Source organism: Harpia harpyja, chromosome 22 (genome assembly GCF_026419915.1).
Source record: "Harpia harpyja isolate bHarHar1 chromosome 22, bHarHar1 primary haplotype, whole genome shotgun sequence".
In the NCBI taxonomy this organism is placed as follows: Eukaryota; Metazoa; Chordata; class Aves; order Accipitriformes; family Accipitridae; genus Harpia; species Harpia harpyja.
In genome coordinates this window covers 5,075,913-5,098,360 of record NC_068961.1, presented here as the reverse complement: position 1 = coordinate 5,098,360, position 22,448 = coordinate 5,075,913, and the positions used below count along the sequence as shown (strand labels likewise).

The 22,448-nt window shown below is 43.8% G+C and overlaps 1 protein-coding gene across 1 annotated transcript in view; it reads right to left on the bottom strand.

Moving 5' to 3' along the window:
• The window catches only part of ANOS1 (anosmin 1), a 149,633-nt gene extending 127,784 nt beyond the window's left edge, over window positions 1-21,849 (bottom strand). Inside the window, exon 1 of the mRNA XM_052774008.1 lies at window positions 21,479-21,849. Coding sequence (XP_052629968.1) covers window positions 21,479-21,676 — 198 coding nt within the window. The 5' untranslated portion in view covers window positions 21,677-21,849. The remainder of the gene's footprint in view (window positions 1-21,478) is intronic.
• Between the last annotated feature and the right edge of the window lie 599 nt (window positions 21,850-22,448).

Here is a 22,448-nt window from a genome sequence, read left to right as displayed (position 1 = left end):
CAGGAGATACACGGAGATAGAGATGGTGAACGAGCAAGGTCACAAAGTCCAATGATGAGGTCCACCTCTGGGAAACAAGACTGCTCCTTCAAGAACAATGTATGCAAACATATTTTTAGCATCTTCACTTCTACATGCTTGTCTAATATACAGCAAGTTTGAAGACTATCCACTGGAGAAGCCAGGGATAGAAGAGGATCAGTATGAGGTGAAACCACCCATAAAATATAACAGAATCCCAGAAATATTCTGGTTCCTTGGCTTCCATCCAGGGAAGACAGGAAGGACATACAACCAACTGAAATGTGTACATTTTGTTCCTTTTATAAAGTTTCTTATTTCATTGTAAATTATGTCTTAAGGAAATAATTAATTCCTTAGTAAGGGATTTCTGTTGCCTTATAGTGGTTCTAATAAGGAATGAAATGGAATAAAGCAAGCATAAACAAATCGTAAATTGAATGTTATTGAGCAGGACCACTTCTGATACTTAAACAGGAATGGTGTTTGCAGGTATAGCAGCAGTTTCCATTATAAACATTTGATTGGGATACTTCTTCCCATCCTGACAGAAAATGATCAGACCTTGGTTACTTACACTTTCACCACCTCTAAGCTATATTAAACCACGTGACAACCCTAATTACTACTAGGAAGTTCCAGCTAATATAAAACAATGTCATATACTGCAGAAAACGCAAGTCTGCCCAGTAGGTGCCCCTGGATTCCAGTCTGCCCAGTTGCTGGCGCCTGGATACGAGCCCCCAAGAACACAGCCCCACTCCCGCTGCTGGTACAGCCCGTCTCACACTCACTGACACAGCAGACTGGGACTCCAGTAGCCAACCTCCCCGTGGTTGGGGCGGGTTACTCAGGCCCCCAAATAGCCAAGCTCCTGCGGTCTTGCCCTTAGAGACACACTGTGACACACGCAAAACTGGTCAGGACTCCCCTGGTCCTGCAGTAGCCGACTTGCTGTCCTTTCACCCTTGGAGGCACACACTCATACCCGGCCCCCAGCCCACCTCACCCACCCATGGGCTTTTTCCCACTAGTTTTGCTTCACTAGTGCTCCCTCACTCGCCCACGCTCGGTCCACCCGCTGGCACCACAGACACAGAGTCCCCTGTGTCCCACGCCAGGCGCTGGCACTTGGTGTCACTCGCCCCGGTCCCTCCGGCCGCCGGCTCTCCGCACACGGACCCTCTGGCCCGCGGTCCCAGTCCAGCCACCAGTGCCCAGACCCCTCGCTCGCCCGAGCCACTGGTACCATGGACACACGCGGGGCTCCGTCCCGGGGGCAAACTCTGGTTGCTGGCACTCGAGCCCCCATACACACACACAGGCGTGCAGACACACACGCACGCGCGGAACGGATGCCCTTCAGCCAGGAAAAGAGTTAGAAATGGGATTTGATAAAATAGGACAGACTGCGCTGGTCAGGAGCAGGGCACGGCCAGACAAGCGTGTCGCCTATTTACACACATCCAGCCCTTTTTATCCCCTCATCCCTCTATTCCCCCGTCACGAACCCCGAGCAATCCGCAAATGCTCGTCCCCTGCAGCCCGCGTCGCGTCCCATACTCCAGGCAGCATCTCCCCTCCGTCCAGAAGGGGATCTGGCTTCGATTCGCCTTGACGGGTCCCACGGCCGGGCAGTGGGGCTGGGGCTCTCCGGGGACAGGCTGTCCCTCTCTCCCAGTCCTTCACCCGGGCTCCCGCCCGCCTTCGGGACTCGGTGCTCCCCTGGCCTGGTGGAGACGGGCCTCTGGTGGGCTCATGGCTCCTGCGGTGGGGCTGGGAGCCGCTGGGCAGGGTGAGATTTTTTTCAAAAAATCCTTAACTTTCAGTTCATAGTTTTGATTTCTCCAGAGAAGTTAGCTGATATTTTCACCTTTGTCACATTTCAATGTTGTGTGCAGGTGTCAGGGCCCTGAGGACATGAGTAGGACTTACTAGCCCCAACCTGCCTCACCTGCGGTCTCCACACTCACCTCCTGCCCGTGGGCCCAAAAGTCCCATTTCAGCCCGGCTGGGGCCGTCAGTCCTGCAGTGAGTTATGCTGTAGCTGTGCCTGTCTCTGGCCCCGTCTCCTTTTAGAACAGAATAGAACAGACTATTTCATTTGGAAGGGACCTACAATGATCACCTAGTCCAACTGCCTGACCAGTTCAGGGCTGACCAAAAGTTAAAACATGTTAAGGGCATTATCCAAATGCATCTTAAGCACTGACAGGCTTGGGGCATCGACCACCTCTCTAGGAAACCTCTTCCAGGGTTTGACCACCCTCTCAGTAAAGAAATGCTTCCTAATGTCCAGTCTAAACCTCCCCGGTGCAGCTTTGAACCATTCCCACGTGTCCCGTCACTGGATCCCAGGAACAAGAGCTCAGCACCTCCCTCTCCACGTCCCCTCCTCAGGCAGCTGTACAGAGCCATGAGGTCGCCCCTCAGCCTCCTCTTCTCCAAACTAGACAAGCCAAAAGTTCTCAGCTGCTCCTCACAGGACATTCCTTCCAGCCCTTTCACCACCTTTGTTGCCCTCCTCTGGACGCATTCAAGGACCTTGCCATCCTTCTGAAATTGTGGGGCCCAGAACCGCACACAGTACTCAGGGTGAGGCCGCACCAGTGCTGAATACAGCGGGATAATCCCCTCTTTTGACTGACTGGTCATGCTGGGTTTGATGCCCCCCAGGGTGCAGTTTGCCCTCTTGGCTGCCCCGGCACACGGCTGACTCACATTGAGCCTGCTGCCGACCAGCACCCCCAGATGCCTTTCTGCAGGGCTGCTCTCCAGCCACTCCTCTCCCAGTTTATTCCTGTGCCTGGCATTATTGTCCCAGGTGCAGAATCCGGCATTTGGACTTGTTAAATTTCATCCCATTAATCATAGCCCAATGCTCCAATCTATCTAGATCCCTCTGCAAGGCATCTTGTCCCTCCAGACAGTCAACAGCACCTCCCAGTTTGGTATCATCAGCAAACTTGCTAATGGTGCCTTCAACTCCTGCATCCAGATTGCTGATAAATACACTGAGTGGAACTGGCCCTAGAACTGAGCCCAGAGGAACACCGCTGGTGACCGGTCACCATCCATTCACTACAACCCTTTGAGCTCTGCCCTCCACCCAGCGCACCGTGAACCCGCTCGTCCCACAGTTGCTCCTGGCTGCCCCTGACACTGGTCCGTCGCTCGCTGTGCCTGGGGCTGTGGATGACCCTGTTACCAGCACCCAGCTCTGCCCGCCCTGTGCAGACCCTTTGGGGCTGCTCCCCTCGCAGAGGCCACGGCGTGCGATGGGGTCACCCTCGGCCCCCAGCTCCACACCCGCTGGGAGCAGCCAGCCCTCACTGAGCCTGACGGCAGGACACTGTGTTTTGGGGTCTATAACAACATCTTCGTTTTTTCCTGATGAATAAGAAATGTCCTTAAACTTTGCTCTAGTTAACAAAAGGACAAAACAAAACTTCAACAACAAAACCAAATAAAGATCACCCACATCAGGCAAAACAACAAAACATATAAAACCTACCAAAACAAACAAAAAAATCACTGCACAGGACTGAAACATGAGAAAAGGTAAGAGAACAAACAGTACTTAGCAGATATTAGTCACATTGTTTAATATATTACCATCAGACACTTGGATAACTTTATGATGAGCATGTTTTACAAAACCTTGTGTAGAAATAGAGCATTAAGCTTAACTATCTACACATATTTCCTCTGCCATCTTACAAGTACATACAACTCTTTTTATTAACAAAAATAATTAACTGAGCAACAGTATTCTGAAAAGGAAGCCGAAGGCAAGAACACACTTTGGAACATACACCTGGAGTTCTTCTGTTACTGTAACTAGCCACTGTGATCCCTCACAGACACATCAAACCTACATTCTCCTTAGCAGAAGCCACTTCTATTCCACAGATGTTTAAACTGCAGAAAAGAAAATGTTGGTTACCGGTTAACACAAAATAATTAAGTTAAAGAAGTGACTGAATGTAAGAAATAGTTATAAAACTGATCAGCCTAACAATTCATTCTGGTGACATAACTGCAGTTTGTAAATATAAACCAAAATTAAATTATCATGGGTAACAGCTTGACTAGCACTGCAGTCTAATTTTAAACATCTGGATTTAACACCAGAAAATGGATATCACAAATAACTTTTAGAAAGTCTTAGTCAGGTTTCCTTTTGGATTTACACTAATGCTGCCATCACCTGTCATGTGCTAACTCCTATCACAATGATATGGTGGGTCCTCCTGTAGATGAATGGGTACAAATAGAACAGTATTGGCCTAAACCTTGCATTGATATTTCCTAAACAGTTCATGCAAAGTCATCTTCAACCTTCATTTCTATTACAGACGGTTTTCATTAGAGTTTACACTGAAATATTTAAAGCCACAACCATACATGCACCAAAATGAAAACACAGAAAAAACATGAAGATCAGAGTAATTACAAAAGAAATTAAAGAAAATCAGAAACTATCACCTAAATCGTGAGACACAACAGTATTCGTTCTCTGGCTGTCATCATTAGTAGGTTCCTAGAAAGACAGTCATCAAAATCCAAAGGTCATTACCAATGAAACAGCAAAAGATCAGTAGTTTTGAAAATACAGACTATGCAGTGCTTGGATTAAATTTGCATCTCAAGTATGGAACACCTTTTCTCTTTTTACAGCAGTGTCTTCTCAAATGCATAGAAAAACCTACTAGATAAACACAAGCTGTAAAAACAAATGAGCCACAGGAATCCTTGTGTCTCCACCGCACTTGTGAGTTATGACTGCCTTCTTGTGGTTTCGCAGACTTCACTCTTACCACTTCTAAGACTGATCTCAACTGAGGTCTTATGCTACTTAGCAGAAGTTTCTATCGATCTGTAAAAGAATCCAGATGAAATAAACTTCACTCAGCAATAGGAGGAATTAAATACACTGACACTAACTTGAAGATAGTAAAATTAAATATGGAATCTCACACTAAGACATATACTTTGGGCCAAATCCTGCACGCATTTCTTGGGGTTAAGTAATTTCATTGAATTGAACAGAAACTAATCTAATAGTATTAATATGGGAAGCAAAAAATAGCTTGTTGACTGTTTGTAGGCTCTATTTCAAAACCCCCACCCTTTCAAAATGCTAATGTGCCTTTTTTGTCATGTCATAAAGTAGATTTGCTATACAAATGAAATAATGAGACAATAAAAGTATATGCCAGCTCAAGGATGTGACAGAAAAGTAGCCCACTGGGAAATTAACACCAAAAAGAACAAAATACATTCAAAAAACGTAATGTTTACTTATGCAAAATACAATATGAATGTAGACATACATGACCTACTTTAGTGTACTTGAAAAAACATGACTGATTTACCAAAAAACAGTAATATTTCAGGTTTCAGAAATGTGTGCATGCTCCTTTTAATGCTGATTGGACTTTATAAGTGAAAATTGTAGTCCATATTACTATACTGTATAACTATAAGATTATTGGTTAGTTGGGTGATTCCCAACAGCATGTGATGTGGTACATTTACCACAGGCGGCATTCGCCTCTGCCTGCCTGCACTGCCTACCAGCTGATGTTCCACAATCAGCTACAAACACTCCAGGGTGTCTCCACACTAGGAAGTCATGTGAACCACAGGAACACATCTGTCGAGCAAAACAACTGGTGTCGATGGACTTGATGTTTGCACTACACATATGCCAACTTCCCCTTTCCCTTTTCCTTCAACTAGCTCTAATCCGGTCCCACGGACACAATGCCCATTAGTTGCTAAAGCATATTAGGTCCTCCTGGATCATGTCTTCCAGTTATGTTCATCCAGAAGAAATCCACTGCATGAACTCTCAGACGGGTCCATGATGTGAAACAAAAGATGATCATGATGCTCAGGAGACTCACTCCAAAAGCAAACTCTGATCCATGTTAAAACACTAATGTGTAGATGCATCTCAGACACTTCTAACATATCCCACAAACACACAAGAGTATTATTTCAGTGCTTCCTGCTAGACTAGATTTTCTTCAGAAGCCACACTGTTTCAGGGCCATTCAGGGCAGCATTCCTTTCTGGACTTGAAAAATACTTAGAGTTCTGGTGTCTCATGTCCTTAAGAAACTAAGCATAAAAAAAAAAAAAGAATAACAACCACACATTTTCAGATCATCTAAAATGTCCATTATAAACTTAACTTTATAGTCTTAACTATTAACTATACGAACACAGGATACTCCATGCACGTTGCATTGTCATGGAGTCATTTCTGATTACAAAACTGCTAAATGCATTGTATTACATACTGGCCATGTGATGTTTTACTGTATTTTCTCCTATTCTGTTCTGGTATGTATGGGAAAGACATCATTATGTACTACACTTGTATCTTTGGCAAGAGTATGTATACACACCTGCCCGTAAAACTTAACAGCGCTTCAGTACCCATGTCATTATGACTCAATATCAGGCACCATCAAATTCCATGCTCACACCCTTGTACTTAACATACTATTTCCAATATAACTGCATGAAATTCACATGATAAATTTCAGGAATGTATTTCCTTTCTCTTTGGCATGTGTTATTAGTTTACATGATACTAAATATTTCAAGTAGTAGCAGCCATATCCACCACAAGCTGATGGATAAATATATTTTCATTTCCCTTTAAAAGAAAAACAAACAAATAAATGAATAAATTCCATGCAGTACCTTTCTCAACAGAAAATATTTGTGACAAATATCCCCTATCTTATTCCAATTGTCTTGATATATTACTATAAAATTTATCCTCTTTGATCTGTGAAAGGCAACAAGCTCAATAAACATCATTGCCAATATAAATACTTTGTTTCACTATCCCAAGTTCTTTTAATGCTGTAAAAGCATGTAGAAAAGTATAATCTCAGCAGTAAAAAACAGCACAAATAATAATCCTACAGATTAAATATGCAGTCTAAAATTTGACTATAATTATACATTGGTAGTTCCACAGACCCAATATTTATAAATCGTTTTCTCTACAAAAATCCTATTTTAGAAGGATTACTGAATTGCATAGCAAAGCTCTCAAAAGCAAGAAGTGTCAAAATTAATACAGTCCTTGGAGCTCTAACAGTTGGTTAAAACAGTCTTTGGGGATTTTTTCCTATTTCCATAGAAGACCTGCCTCAGTGAGTGAAGTGCACCTCACCAGACCTGGGATTTCCTAGAAACGTTTGCAAAAGGGTTCTGTGGTCATTTAGGAGTTAAAGAACTGTCCAAATTAAAATGACCCTTGGACTTATAAACAGAACAGCCCACCTTCAATCTGAACAAAAAGCAACACAATATTGTTGACATACACTCGGAAAGCACTAATTCAAAGAAACATATGTCAGCCACACAAAAAAAGCTTTCACCACAACAGTTAAAGCAGCATTTCAGGAAGAAGTCTTATTTCCCAGACATATTTTAATTGCTACAGTCTTTCCATACATCTGCCTTCATTGTAGACATTACAGAAAGACAGACAAGATGTAATGGGTACAGTTTAATTAGCCAGCTTTATTGTCTCATCTCTAAAGCACAACCCAACAACAAATCACACTGTGCAAGTTAACACTCTTCTCTCCATTGCTCCTATCAATTTGTCTCTCGGCCTGTCCCTTCCCAACCCAGCTCTCACTGCTGCAGAAAGCCAACACACAGGACTGCCACATTAAGCCAATAATAAAGACTAGCGGATGCCAGTCGCGTACTGGTCAGATACCAGATATCACATCACGTAATGGATGTCCTCCTAATTGTATCACGTAACAAAGAGGAAGTTGTGTCCCCCTTCTCCTGACCAGCTCAGTGCTGCTCTCTTTCCCCAGCTCCCTGACCTGTAAACCCTGTTCATATTTGTCTGCAGACCACATTTTTATTCCCATCCTTTTTTAAGGAACAGCAACAGCTCCCGGAACAGCAAGTGTTGCAATGACATTGTGTTGACGATGGATGAAAAACAGGCATTGAGTGAAGGAGCACATAGAAGGGTGGGTGAGTCTTTCCCTTTCCACTTGAAATTTAACATGCCTGCTAACCTGATCCTAGCTGGGATCCTTCACTCCTGCAACACCAATAGTACATTCCTGAGAGAAGAGCCAGCCTTTTAATACAGGCTACAATAGATACAATCCATTTCTTCCGGTTTTCTTAGAAGCTTTTTCCAGTTTGCTAAGAACTGTATGCTACAAGAAACATATTGCATGGGACAATTGCTGCAGTCCAGTCTTATAGACCACCCTACAACCAACCTAAGATTGTGAAAGGACCAATGAGAGGGAGAGGAAATCAACATCAAATTCTATTATTTGAGAAAGATATAACATACTAAAACTACTTATACAGTTCAAGCTACAGGGATATTAACTGGATTCTTCTACAATAACAATCTTCAGTGGAAGATTTACGTTGCCTCACCATATTGTCATAAAACTTTCCACAAACATAAAAGCCTTTCATGTGCCAGCTTTCTAGAATACAGTCTGATAACTAGCTAATGAAGACATACCATAAAAAGAAAATAAATCTCTCTTCAAGGCAGGACTGAAGCATTTGTCATTAACAGGTCTGGTTACCGGAGATATAGCTGTTATGCAGAGCAATCATCTCCTGACAGGTCCATCATGTTTCAGACCTTTCTGGCATCAGGTGAAAGAGTTAAAAATTAAGACAGATTAATTTGCATTGAAGTTATTGAAAGGCTTGTAACATGAGAGATGTCAAAGCTCAGCCTAAGTCCCTACCCAAGCCACGGTATCTTAAAGCCTCCAGTTAATGTAAACAATTGGATATGGAATTTTCATAGAACTCCACTGCAAGGATCACACCGGTTCTGAAGCCTAGCATTTTCTTTTATATCTTTGATCTAAATTAACAGCCACAAAAGAAGACATTATAATATCTAGCCTTAAGCTCATAAAATGTGGACAATTGAGGTTAATACCAGTTGTCAACATCTTGTATTGTCAGCAGGCTTTTTATATTAAAATTTTGTGTCTCTTTCTTAAATCATCTATTTTTGCAGAACTGACAAATATTTCAGTTCTTTCATCTTTGGTAAGTCTCAGATACTGGTGGCATGCTCTAGGAATTCTATCCCAATTATAATGTTTCCTTCCACTTTACCAGCCTTCTCACCTGTGTAAAGCAATTAAGAAAGACAGTGAAGCGAAGTGGGTTGTGGTACTACAAATATGTTGATAATATTCAAGTTTCTTTTTCATTGGACTGAGGAGCTCTGCTTGATTTGCTTTCTCAGTGGGAAGGTCATGGATGAGAACAACTTGACTGAGGCTCGATCTATAACAGATGGATCTACTGGGTATGAGTAAGCATCTTAGGGGCATGAAAATTTGACATCTGCTCCTATTATTAAGAGGATAAGCCATGCCTGTTGATGAAACTTACAGGGATGCTTTGGAATCCCTGAGGGTACCTGGATACATAGAGTAACAATCAGTAACTGGGCAATATCTCATTTTAAAAAAAAAAAAAAACACCACCATATTTGTTTACTGTCTTTAGTAGTACTCAGCTCCGGTTACATCAAAAATTGCTTCTACCTTCTGTTACCATCTGAAAGAATCTCTTCTAAAAATATCTTAATTTGAAGTCAAGGTGCTTTGCATCTGGCAGATAACTGGCAATTCAGTTTTACTTTGTCCTAATGGCATAGTATGATTTACTACCACTCTGAATTGTAAAGGATAATGTCAAGATGCAGTAAGAAGGTATTTAACAAATTCAAGTTAATTGCCTTTAAACAGCACACTGGGAATTTTCTTGGTTTTGTCTATAAATTCTGAACAGACATTTTCAATACTTTTGCACTGGTCTAAGCTTATTTCCACTGAAACCACTGGATACATTACTATCAACTGTAGCGATATAATACTCAGGCCAGCAATGAAAGCTCCTGAAAAATCCTGTATTAAACTATTAATCATATAAATGGAAGAACTGATAAATATCAGTCAGAAGGCTGAAAGATCTCCAGCTAGAGAAAACAACATGAGCTTACACTACATTAACGTGTAAAGCTTTTTAGTCTTTAAAACTACCTGTGAATCATGCTTTCTATCCCAAAACAAAGGCAGTCAGTATATTCTTTAGGAAACTCTAAATGTTCATTCCTTTCTACAATTTGGAAAATGGCTAAGGTTAGGTTTAACTTTCAAGGTTAGTCCACATTGCTGCTCTCTTTTTCTACTTAAGAAAAGGAATGTTTTGAACACTGGAAGGAGGCTTGAAATAATTATTATTTGCTGTTGCACATTTATCAGCACTGTAATTACAGCTTTGGTGCTGTCCAGTGCTCAAATGGATATGTGTGTGGTTCTATGATTAAACTAAATCTTTCACAAGACAAGCTAATATGCTGCATGTGCAGCGTTGAATGCATTCCTACTCCACTTGGTCAATGAGGATCCACTGGATGGAAAATGCATTAAATTTACCAAAAGCCTACTGTCTTTCACACTGTTTATTCAATTTTTAAACTCAAAGAAAAAAATCCAACAATAAGCTGCTAGCTGCAAAAATCTACGTCTTCTTTCCTTATTTATTCTGACAAACATGTCCCATAGCTGCTACTAAGTACTATATGAAGAGTGACACACACCTCGTTACTTGCATGATTTTTACTTCTTTGTGTCAGTTTGTCTAACCCCAAATGTTCCTTCCACCTACTGCAGATCCAGACTGACCAGCGCTTGGCTAATTCATGATCTCAGTTCATAGTTGCATAGAAAGAAATCTCAAAACAGAAGCAAGCCTCAAGCTCTCCTAGTTCCAGTTCCCTTCCCAAAATTGCTAGATACGAATCAAATGTCAACATATTATACAGTCTTTGTGACTAAGAAAAATGGGGGCAGGTAATGATGTGATTCATTATTGTCTAGCTGTAGTTACATAGTAAAGTGATTTCATTGTTTTCAAAGGAGCTATAACCATCACTTAATTGAAAAAAAACAACAACCCACCCTGCTGAATTAGTTTCTATGTAGGAGCACAAATCCTGAAAAAAATTTACACACAGTCACTGTATTAGGACACATCATTATTAATATTAACATTAATATCACCCCTTCCTCAGCATTCAACTATTTGCTGCCTCACATATCTGTTCATCCATGTACTAAATTCCCACAAAACCCAAAGTCTTCCAGCAAGTGAGGTTAAGAAATGAATTTATAGTGTCTAGGTCCAAAAATGCCCTGAGGCCTGACTGGAATGTTCCAGTAGTACAAAGAAATCACTAACAGTTAAAAAGCGTTATCAATTAACTACGAATGATGTATAGCTCTAGATCTATGGCCTAAATCACAAGATGAGAAACCATGTTCATGTATGTGAACTGTGATTATTTGTGTTCTTTTTTTAAAATATAAGTTAATGTGAAGGTAACTCCCCTAAAGACTAATCCATAAAAAAGAAAAACAGAAATATGCTTATAAATTCTTACAAGAATGGCAAGGAAGGTTGAACTATGTTTGCACTGGATTAAATGAGTACATTATTCTCACCCAATCTTCACCATCAACCTCAATCTCTGACTCTCTGGACAGAAGACATTTGTTCTGAAGCAATCTTCTTATTTCCCTCATATTATCTTATTACAGGATCCATGGCAGCTGGATTGCAAGGCAGAAAAAACAGTCTTCACTACCTTGGCTAGATTTGCAGTTTGAGTTGTGACCACTTGAGAAATTACAGTGGCAGCAGTTTGTCAAACTTCTGACTTGAAAGACAACACCCTTGTAGTAGATGGTGCACAATGTACTGCCTGGGGAGGCCACTTCACCTTCTCTACTGTACGGGAATAAAACTCGGGTACAACTCTTCTCTCATCACATGACTTTACTACATATGTGCAATACAGTAAATCCAGCACTTCTGAAAATGCACAGAACACATGCATAAGAAGACTGAAGAACTGGGATTGCTATTTAATTCAGAATAAATGTAAGTAAATCACAGTATTGACTCGAGAGAGCAGGCTGCCATCCCCATAACATATTTCTGGTTGAAAACTGTCCAGAAAGTAAGTTCGTAATGTTTGGAGAGCAGGAATTGTCCAGAAAGCCAAAGTAGCCTGTTCCTTTGTCCCTCTTTTCTCACAATCCATCAATGTGTTTAAAGTCTTCAGGAAAGACAGAAATGAGGAGCAAGCTACCACCACCAGGACACACTCAGCCCATAAACTGCCTCCAGACTCCCAAGTTAGTTTTAGGAAAGAAATGAATGAAAATGAGCTGAAAATAAGCCAGCCACAGGTCAGCAGCATTACCCGGACAGGCTGCACAGTTGAGCATCCCTGGTCTAGAACAAACTTAATGTTTATTTGCCTGCATTGGTATACAAGACAGAAGCACAAATTAGCTAGAACTTTGTGGTGAATTTTCTTGGAAGTTTTACCTGTAACTAGACTTTCCAATGAAGACAGAAGTATCTTCAAAGCATATTTTTACTAAACTACAAACAAGAAAAATAAACCTTTTTAAACCAAGTAAAACTCCGTGCAGCCAAGAAAGAACAGAAATAAAAAATACTTACAAACAACTCTTCCTAGGCCCATTGTGTCTGTTCTCTGCTTCCAGTCTTAGTTTCAATTAATTGTGTCACAGTAAAATCTACGGTCCCCTCTACTCCTAGACAATTTCTCTTCCCAGCATTGTGTGCCAGCCAGAGGTGGCCTATCTCCAGCTTTCTCCCTTCTGAGACTCTGTCTCTTCTTTTGCTTCTCCTGCAAGTTATGAAGCCATGCCTTCCTCAGGAATCTCAGCTGCTCACCAGGGGAGTCACTCCCTTTGCAAGCTTGAGTCAACTCACTTCTGTTTTAAAGGAACATAATGTAACATAGAGACCAAGAAAAAACAAAGCAGTGTCCATAAAGGTATAATAAGCTACAGAGTTTTTTTTCTGGTGAAACATGCGTGTATTTTCCTGTATTATATTTTTACATAACTTTCATGTCATACCTCTTTGACAATCTGGAGACACATTGGTGAAAATATGGTTCACAGAAGTCAATGGAAATTTGATAAAAACTTTGGGCTGGGGTTGTTCCCAAATCTGGAAATATCTGATATTCTTTTTGGTGGATGGAAAGGAATGTGTGATTCTTTTTAATCAGAGATGAAAGGAACAGCACTCTACTTTCAAGTTTAAAAGGTCCACTTACCTTTCAACACCCCCAGTTCTCCATCTTCGTGTCCTGTGATCTCTTGGACATTAAAAGACTAAAAAAGGGATACAACTAGAGTTGGGATACCAAGTTCACAGCACTCTTCTTCTTTGTTGACAAAGGCTGCATGGACCTAGTGTTCATACATGGACCTGATCCAGCTGAAATCAACAGAAGGCTTTTCATGGACTTCAAAGGTTTTTGAAATATAAGGCCTTATAAGGCTCAGCTGTGGGAAAGGTCAAAAAATGAGGATTCTTGGTGTGAACCCCTAGGCAAGTGCTTTTTTGGTGCAAGGTTTACATTTGCTAGGCACTGACTACTTAATATCAATACGAATGTGTCTTTCTCCTGTATCATATTCCTGATACTCGGTCAATAATTGTATTTTTTATCTTTAAAAATATGGATGCTAAACAACGGCACTTTCTTTTTCTGTTTACAGAAGTTGGGTATGTACTCAAATCCAGATAATCACAGAAAGCAAAAATTCACACAGAATAGCCAATCGAGATGTTGATCAGCTTGTGAATAATAATCTCCATTTGTAGACACATATAAATTCAGCACTCAGTCTTAAGAAGTTTGCCCTTTGCAAAATGACAAATGTTCAGCATCTGGGAAATCAGTCTCATTTTCAAGCCATCTCAGAAATGTATTGGGTTTTTTTTTTTCCTTACAGGATACTTACTAAACCAAACACATTTAAATACAGTTCAGAACACTAGTTAATCACAAAGACAACCCATATGCAGGCAATGAATAATGTTTTAATAATAGTTTTAACATGAACACTACCTAGCTTATAACCTTTCACTCTGTAGTAAGTGGATATATGTTTGAATGGAAAAAGGATTTACATTTTAGAACTCCCAGTGTTTTTCTTTCAAAAGTTTTCTAATGCTTCTCAAGAGCAACATTTCCTCCTCCTCTCCGGCACATGCCAGTGACATTGAAACTATGCTTTGCCAATATTTTCTACACAGAAAACATCTGCCTCAAAACATACTAGTAACATTCCTATTTGTTTTACTGCATTTGGTATCGGGCACATTTACCAAATTAACAGCAAGTTTTACTTTATGAAGAAGAGCAAGATAGCATAAAGAATTTTTTTCTAATATGTAAGCATCCACAAGTAAAATGCAAAAAAAGTATCTTGGCAACTTATTGTTCAATACAATTGCTCTCCATTCGCTTACATTTTCATACAGTTCATTTGACTTATATTTAAAACTTACACTTGAGGCACAGCCAAACATTCTAATTTGGGAAAACAATGGTCAAGGTGAAGGCCCCAAATCTGAGTCATCAAAACCACTAGAAAATAAAGACCAGGCTCTGTAATCCCTGCACTCATTATCAACTGCGCAAGTCTTCACTGATGCCAGAGATTTGAGTTTGTTTATAAGAAAGTGAACACAACTCCCACTGAAATCAGGGAGGTTCATATCAGACTAGGATACAATTGCAAAGTCTAACTGTGGCTCAATTTCACAATATGGTGAATAATGCAGGTGTTTTCACTTGATGCAACCATCATTATTCAAAACGAACCTTTTGTCTTCAAAGATTTTACGTAAGATCATGTCAGAAGATCTGTGCACCTCTTGTTCATGACAGCAGATCTCAATAATAAGAGCACACCAAATGCCAGAACAACTATCCAGATCATACACCATATGAACAATAAAGACAGAAGAATGATTGGGAATTTTAACAAGTTTTGAGAAAATCATGAAGTAATGACAAATGTTTAAATTTGTCTGTGGAAAGAAATTAACAGCAGCGTGCTTTATGAGACACATGAAAGTCAGAATTATTTAACACAAGGACTATTTTTGGAAAGGAGATGAGTACTGAAATGGCAACACAAGCAGATGGCACATGTTTCCTAACTAGTAACGTGTGGAAAAGATTGTGAACATGTCCCGAAAGATCTAAGCAAACTTGGTGCTTGGGCAGCCTATCCACTGGAACCAAAACATTCCAGGAATAACACGCTACGTATCTACTACATTTCATTACAGAAGTACTACATGTCTTTTCAAAAGATTTCAGGAAAAGTAATTTACAGTTTCAGAATTATTCAAGACAGTTACAATAAATGGTTTCTTCATGACCTCCATCTTCTCTACAGCAGAGCACAAAGAGGCACATGCACCCTAGACTTTCAGCCTGGCCTACCGCTTTCCCATCTGGAATCGATCGCAGATTTTTGCAGGTGCAGTCACTTTGGAGTTACAAGCAATCTGAAGGCAGATGTGCTGGCATTTAGACAACTAGCTGCCTGACTTGTAGGTAAAATCTGGTATTGGGTGTCTAGAGGTAATCATTTGCACACTATTTGCTTGCAGATATAAAACCTGAGAACCTTTTATTATTTATTTAAAAGAATTGCCTGGTTTTCCTCAAAAACTTCAGCTGTCCTGAGAGGCAACAGTCCATCTATAACAGTGAAAACAACCTCCTACCACCACATAGTTATCAGTCATTCAATATAACAAACTTTTAAGGCCTTATGTTCCCTCTTACAGCTATTAAACATTACACAACATATAGATCTATTAGCTTAAAACAGTATTTTTCCACCCTTTCACCCCAATAATTTTAAGATAGCCGTAGCTGATCTAGCTTAGTACTAATTCCTAAGTACTAATTCTTAGTACATAACTATTAGATTTATACTGAATCACCCTTATGAGGGGAAGTCTCTCAATAATTTCCCTTCCTATATCACAAAACTGGCTTCCCATTTGAGGGATGTCTATGCTGTATCAAGAGTTTCAACTGTAACTCATGCACTATTCAAATAAGTTAGCTTAGGTATGAATACAGAACCCCTGTGTGACCCAGTTCATCCACACTGATGCTGGTATGTTTTTAAATAGTACCCACCTTAATGAGTTTAAACAATCTCTCATGAGCCTATTCAAGCAGCAGTCACAATTCTCGATCACACTACGTGTATACATCACAATGTACCTGGACTTCCCTCTTAAGAATAAAGAAATGGATTTGCTAAGATTCAATTTACTACTGAAGACTACCTAAAAAAAAAAAATATATATTAAAACTACAGTGAGATGTACCGATATCTAAAAATATGGGGAAAAAAAAAATCTGATTTGATTTAGCATTAGCATTTTGTTTTTAATGCACTGACAATCATAAATGGTCATATATAAACTAATGTAAGAAAATGTAAATAGTGAAAGTGAATGTAGAAGTGAGTACCAATATTTAGCAGCCATTGTATCTTTAAAATGTAACTCTTCCTATTCTCTGTTCTAGTCACTCCTCCACATCTGGAGTGCGAGGTCCAGTGTTGGGCTCCCCATTACATGGAGAGACATGGACTTAGCCGAGCAAGTCCAGCAAAGGGATTGTAGCATCTCTTCCATGAGAACAGGCTGAGAGAACTGTGATTGTTCAGCCTGGAAGAGAAAAGGCTCAAGGGGTTCTCATCAATGTAAGTAAATACCTGATGGGAGTGAGTAAAGAAGATGGAGCCAGACTCTTCTCAGTGGTGCCCAGTAACAGGACAAGAGGCAATGAGCAAAAATTGAAACACAGAAAATTCCATCTGAACATAAGAAAACACTTTAAACACTTTTTTTTTTTTTTTTTAACTGTGAGGGTGGTTGAACACTAGAACAGGTTGCCAAGAGGTGCTGTCCAGCCTCAACCACTCTGTCACTCTGTGAGCAAGTGGCTGTTACCTCTCTCTGTTCCTGTGACTCTATACCACAAACACTGCCAGTCAATTTGACTGGCAACTACCCCCAAATTCTTGCTGCAGCCATTCTTCCATCCCGTGGCACGTTCTACTACCGTCTCAGCTTTTGACCCAGTAAACAAGACTGACACCACCTCTACCTTAGCTAACTTGTCAAGTTTCACATACCAAGCAGGAAGACACTTGAGAGGTCTGTAACAGATGGCAACTAAGACAAAAGATCCATGAGTTCACAGGTCCGAGTAAACACTGTTTGCTCTCCATAACATTTTTATGCTCTACCTTTAGCCTCTCTGCTTACACTGATGTTCAAGCTCTTATTCACAAAGAAAACTTTTAATCATGCTGTTTTCTGAACACGCCTCAGATGGCTGGCAGTAGAGGTTAAAACCCAAACTGTGTTTTCACTCAGCTTGAAAACAGAACACTAAAGGTCACTGCCATGTCTGCTCCCCCAAAATGGAAGGAGTTCATCCACAACTAATATCACAGATGGGAAAGGCTACACCTATAGACAGCAATGCAAGGAATTTAGTCTCACTCCACTAAAACAGGCAGGTTATACAGAAAAGCCCTAGCTAAACTAATCTGGGTATTCAAGCCTTTTTTCCAGCTAACTATGCAAGGTCCCTACTTATATCCATACCCTCTTCAGGAATACAAAAACTTGTCCAGTAACTGTGACCATCTTCATGAGGGTTTTACCTACTGTACTAGGTTACTATAAAACCAGATTCACAGATAAACTTTGGATACATCAATTAGAATTCCTAACTTTCTCCTGTACATTAGCTAAAACACTGACAAGGGAATTGCCTTAATAAGAAAATGTTGAGGGAAAGACTGTATCCAGTGACATCACTCTTCTTTACAGCCTCAGTCCCTGAAACAGCATGCCTTCTTCCACACAGGATTCACAGTCTTGATGATGTTTTTTGTGGAGCCAGGCACCTTAGCCCTTCCTTTCATTCCAGACTAGAGGAGGAATCGCCCTTCCCATCTTATAAGGGCAGCTTACTAATACACAGGCATGCTCTTTTAGACAACAACCAAATGGGTACAACACTGATTATAATACAGGACTGTCAGGTTCAAACCTACATCTTCTCCACCATAGGCAGGCCACTTGGCTTTCATGCTCTTGGTTGCTGGACGAACGCTCTCGCCATCCTCCCCCATTCAGGTGATTTACAGAGAGTTTTGCCAGAACAAAGCACAGCGGTAGGAACTCTACTCTGTCAGTGCAGTCACCCAGCAGCATGGACAGGTTCCAGTGAATGCTCCAATTACTCCCTCATACATGTGACACAACAGTCACTGTAAAACCCCGGTCTCAACACCCAAAATAGCTAAAAGTGAGTACCCTAAACATCAGGCTAGAGAGACATGTTCTCTTTGCCCTACTCTTTCTGGTCACAGGTCAACCAATGCTTCATTCAGTGCTGTCCAGTGGCCCAAGTTACACAGTTGGGATAAAAATGCTTTCTCTCATCCACAAAAGTCCAAAGTAAGCTAAAGCTCAATGCTGCGCACACTCCAGGAAGACAGAAGAGGTATGTTGGAGTCCCTTCATTCATAGATTAAACATCATTCCCTACCATGGATGCGTATGTAATTAATATGCTGTTATATAAAAGAACAAACCACTATGACCCATTCCGCTTACATTTTTTGTTTGTTTGCTTTTTTATGAAAGGACTCTGTGCCAGCAAGTTCTGTGTGAAACTTCCCAGCCTGTAGATAGGCCATAGATAGATATAAGATGTACATATTTCAATGGGCTGTAAGATCCATGTGGTGCGGTAACTCTCATATTGATCCCAAATGTCCTTTGGTGTAACCTCTACTTAGAATTCCCCAGCACTCCCAAAACTGGAAAACTCCCCTGGTCATGGGAATTGTATAGCAAAAAGCAGGTATCTGTGCCTCTTCAACAGACTTTCTGAAGATCACAGACTTTTGACTTAGGTGATTAATTCTAGCCCACATCAATAGTGTACATGGGAAAAAAAAAAGTAAATTATTTGACCTGTACATCAGTTAAAATAATTTCGTACTGAGAATGCACCTTTAAAATAGGCTTAGAACTGCTTCCCAAATGTAAATTAACAAATAGATTTTTTTTTTTAAAAAAGAAAAGAACACCTCTCTTGACCCTTTCACAAATAGGGACGGTAAAGAAAACTGGGTGAAAATTCTCTGGGGGGGAAAATGAATTAAAATCCGTTGTGAACATTTTGGAAATTTGAAAAATATAGGCTGGTATTCAAACAAGGGAGCAGCAGCAGGTGCAGAATTAATCCTGATTTCCTGTTCATACTACCTCATTCCCTCTAAAAGGTTGTTAGTGATGTGGTTTTAGTACCGTGAACGACGTGAAATGAAGTCTCTCTGAAGCGTTGGGGAGGCCACTTCCCATGAAGCACCCAGCTGCTGTCTCCCTGACACCCCCCCCACTGAGGCTGTATCTAAAGCAGGGCTGGGAGATGAGTGGGTCAGTCTTCTTTCAATTCCTGTCCTAACTGGGAGACACTAGAGTTCCTTCCTGCTCCGGTTGGGACGAGCTAGTGTTCAGTTCGCTTCAAAGGTTGAATCAGATTACAAGATAAGTGGGCATCTCTGAAATGAAAAGAACACCAGAAATTGCTACCAGTTGAGATGAAAATGGGGGGGGGGGGGGGGGTTAAAAGGAGGGAGAAGGGGATGAAAGGAACATCGTATCCTTTAGCCCTCATGGAATAACATGGCCCAGACCTGCATGTCCTACAGTCCACCGTGTATTATCGGTCTCCTGCGAGAACATCGGATGCTTGCTGTACTCTAAAACTCTCCTCCCTTCCCTCATTAAAAGACAGTGGAAAGCTCAACTTTTATAAACGAGAGCACTTTATCTTCCAAACATTACAGTCGTTTCATGTCTAGCAGGAGCTTAATCCCTGGTAATTTAGATAAATTACCGTGTGCTTTAACAGGTTGGGGTTAAAACCGCAAGATTTCCAACTGATTACAAAAAAACAGCCAGTTATCAAGTCCTAACTGAGTAATTTGCAGCTTATTTCACCCTGGCTAATTAAAACGTAATCACTATTGTTTGGCAATGTGCATCCTGTCAGCAGTTTTACGTCGGAAAAGAAATCTTGCCAAGAAAACGCACCAAAAAAAAAAAAAAAAAAAGCCTTTCACGGGGAATTGGCTTGATCTAAACTGCCTCTTTAGCCACCGAAACTGTAAAACAAGTAAGTTACAGCCGCCTGACAACGCCATAAAAAAATCACCAATCCCCCTCCAAGATAACGAACTATTTTAATGGGTTCCCCCCTTCCAAGCCGTCCCGTGAGGCGGAGACCGCGCTGACAGCGCGTCCCCGGGGCTCCTGAGCCCAAATCCCGCTACAGGCACCGACCGCCTCCCGCTGCCGCTGAAGCGGAGGCACGAAGCCCTCCTTCACGCCGACTCCTTCTTTTGTAAAAGCGGGTTATCCTTAAATATCCCTCTGCGCCAGCCCCTCGGCCCCGAACGCCGCTTCGCCCCACACGTCGGCCCGGGCGGTTCCGGTTCCTGACTGACAGGAAAGCCCGCGGCGAGCGAGGGGCGCGCTCCCCGCCCGCCTTCCCGCCCGCTGCGCCGCAGGGACGGCCCGTCCCCAGAGGCGGAGGTGGCTCCCTGCCCGCCGGGCTGGTCAGCCCTCTCTCCAAGGGGCTTGGGAGGGAGCTCGGGAGGGTTTCCATCGTTCGGGCGGAGTCGGCTGGGTGTAATACTTGCGAGAGCGTAGAACAGGTGGGGAAGGGAGGAGGGAGAGGTGCGTGTGGAACTGGAAGAGGGGAAAGGAGGGGCAGGCACCCGCTGCTCTTCACCACCGCCCGCGCTGCTCCCAGCGCAGCCGCCTGCCGGGCTCACTCTCCCTCACTTCGTTTTAGACCCCGCAGGTCTACTCGCCGCTCCGACCCCATTTCCCCACTCCCGTTAGCCAGAGATGTGCCTCTCAGTTTCAGAAAAAAAAAAAAAAAAAAAAGCGGGAGCACCGCGCTGCGGCCGCTCCGCGATCTCGGGCATCACCGGCGGCGGTGGCGGCCGGGTCCCGTCCCGCCGTGCCAGAGGCAGCGGGCGGGCGCGCCGAGCACCTGCGAGGAGCCGGGGCAGAGCGGTCGCCTCAGCCCCGCCGGCGAGCGGCTGACAAGCGTGTGGCGGGACGCGGCGAGCCGGGAGCCCCGCGATCCGCCGCCGCCGCCGCCGCCTCCTCCTCCCGGCGACCCGCCACGCGGGGAGCCCGGCCGGCGCCCACAGGCAGCGGCGGGTCTCGGCGCCGCCGCCGGGCCGTGCCCACCTGTCCGCCGCCCTCCAGGTGCCGCCGCCGGCGCCCGCCGTCCCTTGAGGAAACGCCCCCCCCCCCCCCCCCAAGTTTGCCAAGAGGCGCTCCGGCCCCGGCCGTCCTTTCCGCCGCCCGCCGCCCCGGTGCCGAGGGACGCCCGCCCGCCGGGCGGCGGCGTGTCCCCTACCTGGAAATGCTTGAAGAAGGCGGAGATGCGGGTGATCTGGAGGCTCAGGCACCTGGAGGTGCATCTGGCGGTGGAGAACGCCTCGTCCTGCCTCCGGGCGGCGGCGGCGGCGCCAGCCCCCGGCCCGGCGGGGCTGCCGCAGGCGGCCGCTACCCAGAGGAGCAGGGCGAGGGACGCGCCGGGCGCCCTCCGCACCATCGCTCTGCGGGAGAGGAGGGCAGAGGGGCACAGCCGGGCGCTGAGGAGGAGGAGGAGGCGGGGTGGGTGGGCGGCAAGCGCCGGGCTAAGCTGCCGCTCGGCGGGCTGGTGCCGGGCTGCGCTGGGGGCAGACACCTCCGCGCCGCAGAAACTACACAAGAAAGTTCAATCATTCAACTCTCCTCACCCCCGCCCGCCCCGGCCCACAGCCCTCCCCCGCCCGGCAGCGGGCGGGCCGAGGCTGACAGCGGCCGCGCCATTGGCTGCGCCGAGCGCCAGCGGCGGCGGGGGGGAGCGGGCGGGCCGTGTGGCCGCGGGCAGGTCGGACCGCCGGGGCCGGGGCCGGGGCCGGGGCCGCCGCCGGGGCCCCGGGCCGCCCGCCGCCACCTGCGTGGGCCGGCGGAGCCGCTCGCCCCGTCCTCACGGGCACAGAGGCGTCCGAGCCGCCCGGCCGTTGGGAAGCGGCGGGGTCGGGCCCGGCCCGCTGTCCGCGCCAGGGCCGGGCGCGGCGGCCTGCCTCAGCCCTGTCACACCGCCGGTGCCGGAGGGGACCGTGGGTGTATCAGCTGCCCTGCTCAGGGGCCGATCCTTAGAGCCTTGTCCGCGTTAGTCTCTTTTATTTCTTCTTTTTTTAAAAAAAAAAAATAAATCAATGACGAGGAGGCAGGAAGGCACGGGAATTACTTTTCCGAAACTCGGTGTTTCTTACAGAGAAACGCTGCAGTGAGCATTTGTCCCAAGGTGAAACCCACACAGGCTCCTCTGAAGAGTT